A 7,365-nucleotide genomic window follows, 5' to 3' on the forward strand; every position below is an offset into this window, starting at 1 on the left:
CTTATATAACAGATTAATTCACATAATCATGTAACACGATCTGGAAGTTTTGACTTATATAACAGATGAATTCACATAATCATGTAACATATATTAATTGAAATATTTAACCTTCATGTTTAAGCTAACAACTCACCTTAAGCTCACGACTATATAAAAGAAACAATTTTTTTATATTAAATTACTTTTTCAAATGTACTAAATACGATATTTAGGACCACCACTGAGCGGTATGTTTGGGGGCTTATAAAACTTAGTTTCGGGAATCGATCCCTGCTGTGGCTACAACACAGATATTCCTCTGTGCAGATCTTTACATAACATTAAACATAAATTCATAATTATATGCAAGTGTTAATGTTCAAACTACGTCTTAATACCTGACTGTTTAAACCAACTTGTTCTAAAGTTTATTGTTCTTAATTAAAACACCTGTTTTAAACAGTGTTTTTCATTATGTATTTAAGTTCAATTTCTTTTAGTTCTCGCATCAGGAATTACTTCTTCATTCTCTAAAATGTTGGATTTGCACAGGCTGTGTTTTGTTTTTAATTTCACACAAAGCTACTCACGCTATTCGTCTCTAAATTTGAAGCGATAGATTAGAAGGTTTGGTTTGTTTGAATTTCGCGCAAAGCTACTCGAAGGCTACCTGCGCTACCCGTCCCTAATTTAGTAGTGTAAGGCTAAAGGGAAGGCAGCTAGTCATCACTACCCATCGCCAACTCTTGGACTACTCATTACCAACGAATAGTGGGATTGATTATACATTATAATGCACCCACAGTTGAAAGGGTGAGCGTGTTTGGTAAGACAGGGATTCGATCCCGTCACACTCAGATTGCGGGTCAAGCACTCTAACCACCTGGCCATACCAGACTACCCTGTGTAATATCTTACTTAAATATGAGGAAATAAACGATATAAAGAATTTGAATTAATTATTAGGAAAATAATTCCAGATTTGATAGTTTGGATTTTTTTAGTTTTACGTATTTTGATTAAAACGCTTCTTTTAAGCCTACTCTGTATTAGATACTGCAATGATATTTCGGGTAATGAATAAAATGGGTCTATAAAAGAAACTACAGACTTTAATGTCTGTTGACAACAAAGACGGTCTTTTTTGAGGTGACGCTGTTAATTTCACAAATATCTGGTTGTTAAAGATAGTAATAAGTTAAAGCGAAAAAACGAACATTTGTTGTTACGTAAAGCTTGCTAGAGATGGCTTAACGCATGAGGTGAGTTGCTAACTGCTAAATAAAATCTCACACTTAGATTTTGGCTATAGTGGTCAAGTGAAACTGACCACTGAAACGGACAAATTTTCAATATTAAATACGTACTAAACACCACACACACATAAATATAAAATTACACAATACTTCTGTTTTTTTTAACAAAGAAATGTGTACTTCAGTCAACGGTAATTAATTAAACAGGAACGTACCCGAGAAAACGTGCTGTGCCCACAACAACAGGAATACACAGCTGTACAAACATGATGCCATCGTTTGATTATTCTTCAGCTAGTGCACTGTGTGGTCGGATATCTTTATATAGCGAAACAGTTTCGATGTTGGGAGGTGGTCTGAACGGAAACGCGCTTGTGGTTCAACTGCTACCTGCTGCACGTAACAGCATTCTGATGACTAGAGTACAAGTGATATATTTTAATGCTCTGTGGAGTGATATCGAATACTAGTTGGGGGCGCAATACCTCACTGACCAAGGACGTCTTTGTTTGAAGCATGTGTTTAGTCTACCTATATTTTATCAGTTGCGTGAATTAGTTCGGAGAAAATTAATCATTTTCTTCTCATGTTAGTTGGTTTCATAAAATAATTTTTAGACTAAATTGTATTTTCAATGTACCATCAAATAAAATATTTTTAAAACGCAGTTCGTATAACTGTTTGGGAAGAGCAAGTGTTGATATACAAAACTGTAGATTTAGGCCTAACTTCACAACATAATGTACTCAAAGATTGTTTGGAGTACGGATACAATAATGAACAGATAATTAATAAAAATCTTATCATTGTGTATAGTAAAGTAAACTTCACATTAATTACACTTATGTATGTGCATAATAATGTTCTACATACACAATACATATACACCTCAAAATTGTATATACACATAATAATGTGCTACATACACAATACATACACACCTTAAAATTGTATATACACATAATAATGTGCTACATACAAAACATAAATACACTTTAAACTTGTATACGCATGTAATAATGCATTATACAGAATATATGTGTATATAAAACTTGTATATACACATAACAATGTGTATATACAAAATATATATACACTTTAAACAAGCATGAACACATAATAATGTGTTACGTACAAAATATATATACACATATAATAATGTGTTACATACAAAATATTTATACACTTTAAACTTGCATATACACATAATAACGTGTTACATATAAAACATAGGTATACTTTAAACATGTATACACACATGATAATGTGTTACATACAAAACATATATACACATAATAAAGTGTTACATACAAAATATATATATACACCTTAAATTTGTATACACACATAATAAATTGTCACAGAAAAATACACATATATGTACCTTAAACTTGTATATACTCATAATAACGTGTTACATATAAAATATATAAATATGTACCTTAAACATGAGTATAGACATAATAATGTGCTACATACAAAATACACACACATATATGTATATATACTTAAAACTTGTACATGCACATAATAATGTCCCAGATACAAAATATATAGCTAGTTTAAATTTGTATATCAACAAAATAATAGGTTACCTACAAAATATATAGATAGTTTAAATCTGTATATACACAAAATAATGTGTTACGTATATAATATATAGATAGTTTAAACCTGTATATACACATAATAATGTGTTACGTATATAATATATAGATAGTTTAAACCTGTATATACATATAATAATGTGTTACTAGATAGTTTAAACCTGTATATACACATAATAATGTGTTACTAGATAGTTTAAACCTGTATATACACATAATAATGTGTTACTAGATAGTTTAAACCTGTATATACACATCATAATGTATTACGTATATAATATACAGATAGTTTAAACTTGTATGTAACAAAAACTGATGCAATATTATCTTAAATAAATATAATACATTTTAAAATAAGTGGAACAAGAGACGTTTAAATTAGGCTTAGCGTAAGTTCGCTATTTGTTATGTTAACTCTTAGTTGGGGTTCACGAGGAATGTATATGGAAAGAAAATATGTGAAACCAGCTACGTTGCTTCAAATCCTAATCCTGCAGACGTTCATGTACATACATAACCTTAGATGAAACCATTAATTCTGATTACATCGATGACGTAAATGTCTCTATTGTTTCTTTTCTGAACACATGTTGTTGTTTTTTTAAATACATAATCCTTGTAGGTTTATGACTTTCCTGATTATGAGGTATCAAATAATCGATTCATGAAAATGAGCTTCAACAAAAATACCACACATGTAATTACTGTTGGAGTCTCTACAAACCCCTAATTAGTTACAATAGAAAACTAATGATTTCGTCTTGCATTTGATCATATGACACCGCGTGTTGAAACAGGAAAAAAACACAAAATTGTACAATCTACAACAATCTGCTGTATCATAGCGAAATAAAGTTAGTATAAAATCCATCCGTTTGTGTATTTCCTGCAATTATTGTATTATTAGTCCAGTTCGAAGTGGCAGGAAAGCTGGTGATCATTTTAAAGATGTCTTTGTTACTAGTGGCGACTACACTAGTGAAGGTGAAGAAGATCGTCATCTGTTGATGGAAAATGATCGTAGAAATGATGATGATACGTGTGAAGCTTTTAAAGTATAACTGAGAGAAGTCTGAAGAACTTGGAATAAGCCAATGAAAAGGTCACAGCTGATGAAAAGTAGTTATTGTACTGAGTAATAAGAATTACATTTTGACGTTTCAAAAATTGTAAGATTACCGAAACGTGAAGAAAAGTAGGAAACATTTGTTTGTTTTGAATTTCGCGCAAAGCTGCACGAGGGCTATCTGTGCTAGTCGTCCCTAATCTAGCAGTGTAAGACTAGAGGAAAAGCAGTTAGTCATACCACCCACCGCCAACTCTTGGGCTACTCTTTTACCAACGAATAGTGGGATTGACCGTAACATTGTATCGCCTCCACGGCTGAAAAGACGAGCATGTCTGGTGCGACGGGAATTCGAACCTGCGACCCTCAGATTACGAGTCGAAAGCCTTAACCCACCTGGAAATGTCGGGCCAGTAGGTAAAATATCTTTCCAATGTAACATGTTCACACACTCACGTGTTAGTTACGTTCAGACTGACGACTATTGAACCGAAAGATTATGACGTATCAACCATCTGAAAAGTTAGTAGTGGGGTACCAGCTACCACCAGGAAGTGAGGGTTAGAGAAGGGAGGACGAACTCTAAAATTTTGAAATTTCTATTTTTTCCTGAGATAACTAAACTCAAGTTTGATATAATTACTTATTTTTTCACACGTTATATCAGAGAAAACTTCTATTTAAATCTATCAAATCGGAGTAAGGCGAAGCCTTTCCTTGAAGGTTAAATATAACGTATAATAATTTAAAATTATGACCCACTGAGATGCCCCTCGTTAGTACAGAGTATGTCTCCGGATTTACAACGCTGAAATCAGGTGTTCGATTTCCCTCGGTGGGCTCAGCAAATAGCTTGATGTGGCTTTGCTATAAGAAAACACACACACCGACTGTGATTTCTGTTTATTTACTCAAAAACATTAATCACTGAACGTTTAGGAACACTCACTTCTTTTTCTTTACTATTCCATTGCAGTGCTGCGTTATCGGTGTAACAGTTAGTACCGCGTGTTAGGCTTAGTATCCGGCAGGTCAATGCTACATTACAGATTTAAAAGCTAAACTCCAGGGTTTGATTCTTCTATTCGTTAAACATAGCGCACATAACAGTTTGTGTAGCTTTGCGATAAAACAACAACAACAATTTAGCTGTTCTACCAATAGCGAGCTCAGCCTTTTATCAATGAAGGCGTTATAAAGTCGCAGTCAATCCCAATGTTCTTTTGTAAGGAGTAGCCAAAGCGTTGGCGGCGTCCTGAGTTGATGTCAAGTCTGTCATGTAAAGATTAGAGACGGATAATGCAGATAACCGTCGAGTAGATTTGTGGGAAAAGTCAGAAATGAAATAACAATCATTAGGATTGTGAATTTCCTTTTGAATTAATATAATAATCCTACATTCAATGATATTGACAAATAAAAAAACCATAAAATAACGTCTGGAACCTATTATAACAACATAAAAGAAAGTTTCTATCTGTGTGTCTAGGGGCATATTGTAACGTCTGAAACCTATCATAACAACATAAAAAAAGGTTTCTATTTGTGAGTCCAGGGGCATATTGTAACGTAGCACCTATCATAACAACATAAAAGAAGGTTTCTATCTGCGTGTTCAGGGGCATATTGTAACGTTTGGAACCTATCATAACAACATAACAGAAGGTTTCTATCTGCGTGTCTAGGGGCATATTGTAACGTCTGGAACCTATCATAACAACATAAAAGAAGGTTTCTATCTGTGTGTCCAGGGGCATATTGTAACGTCTGGAACCTATCATAACAACATAAAAGAAGGTTTCTATCTGTGTGTCCAGGGGCATATTGTAACGTCTAGAACCTATCATAACAACATAAAAGAAAGTTTCTATCTGCGTGTCTAGGGGCATATTGTAACGTTAGGAACCTATCATAACAACATAAAAGAAGGTTTCTATCTGCGTGTCTAGGGGCATATGGTAACGTGGAACCTATCATAACAACATAAAAGAAAGTTTCTATCTGCGTGTCTAGGGGCATATTGTAACGTGGAACCTATCATAACAACATAAAAGAAGGTTTCTATCTGCGTGTCTAGGGGCATATGGTAACGTGGAACCTATCATAACAACATGAAAGAAAGTTTCTATCTGTGTGTCTAGGGGCATATTGCAACGTCTGGAACCTATCATAACAACATAAAAGAAAGTTTCTATCTGCGTGTCTAGGGGCATATTGTAACGTGGAACCTATCATAACAACATAAAAGAAGGTTTCTATCTACGTGTTCAAGGGCATATTGTAACGTAGAACCTATCATAACAACATAAAAGAAGGTTTCTATCTGCGTGTCTAGGGGCATATGGTAACGTGGAACCTATTATAACAACATAAAAGAAAGTTTCTATCTGTGTGTCTAGGGGCATATTGCAACGTCTGGAACCTATCATAACAACATAAAAGAAAGTTTCTATCTGCGTGTCTAGGGGCATATTGTAACGTGGAATCTATCATAACAACATAAAAGAAGGTTTCTATCTACGTGTTCAGGGGCATATTGTAACGTAGAACCTATCATAACAACATAAAAGAAGGTTTCTATCTGCGTGTCTAGGGGCATATTGTAACGTGGAACCTATCATAACAACATAAAAGAAGGTTTCTATTTGCGTGTCTAGGGGCATATTGTAACGTCTGGAACCTATCATAACAACATAAAAGAAGGTTTCTATCTGCGTGTCTAGGGGCATATTGTAACGTCTGTAACCTATCATAACAACATAAAAGAAGGTTTCTATCTGTGTATCCAGGGGCATATCGTAACGTCTGGAATCTATCATAACAACATAAAAGAAGGTTTCTATCTGCGTGTTCAGGGGCATATTGTAACGTTTGGAACCTATCATAACAACATAACAGAAGGTTTCTATCTGCGTGTCTAGGGGCATATTGTAACGTCTGGAACCTATCATAACAACATAAAAGAAGGTTTATATCTGTGTGTCCAGGGGCATATTGTAACGTCTGGAACCTATCATAACAACATAAAAGAAGGTTTCTATCTGCGTGTCTAGGGGCATATTGTAACGTCTAGAACCTATCATAACAACATAAAAGAAAGTTTCTATCTGCGTGTCTAGGGGCATATTGTAACGTTAGGAACCTATCATAACAACATAAAAGAAGGTTTCTATCTGCGTGTCTAGGGGCATATTGTAACGTTAGGAACCTATCATAACAACATAAAAGAAGGTTTCTATCTGCGTGTCTAGGGGCATATGATAACGTGGAACTTATTATATCAACATAAAAGAAAGTTTCTATCTGCGTGTCTAGGGGCATATTGTAACGTGGAACCTATCATAACAACATGAAAGAAAGTTTCTATCTGTGTGTCTAGGGGCATATTGCAACGTCTGGAACCTATCATAACAACATAAAAGAAAGTTTCTATCTGCGTGTCTAGGGGCATATG

The 7,365-nt window shown here is 34.3% G+C and overlaps 1 protein-coding gene across 2 annotated transcripts in view; it reads right to left on the reverse strand.

Annotated features, from left to right (window-relative positions):
• LOC143235170 (synaptogenesis protein syg-2-like) overlaps positions 1-1,607 on the reverse strand; it is a 37,286-nt gene extending 35,679 nt beyond the window's left edge. For both annotated transcript variants that reach the window (XM_076473062.1, XM_076473061.1), the window contains exon 1: positions 1,454-1,607. In XM_076473062.1, coding sequence (XP_076329177.1) covers positions 1,454-1,514 — 61 coding nt within the window. In that variant the 5' untranslated portion in view covers positions 1,515-1,607. The remainder of the gene's footprint in view (positions 1-1,453) is intronic.
• Positions 1,608-7,365: the final 5,758 nt, after the last annotated feature.

This window comes from Tachypleus tridentatus, chromosome 12, assembly GCF_004210375.1.
Source record: "Tachypleus tridentatus isolate NWPU-2018 chromosome 12, ASM421037v1, whole genome shotgun sequence".
In the NCBI taxonomy this organism is placed as follows: Eukaryota; Metazoa; Arthropoda; class Merostomata; order Xiphosura; family Limulidae; genus Tachypleus; species Tachypleus tridentatus.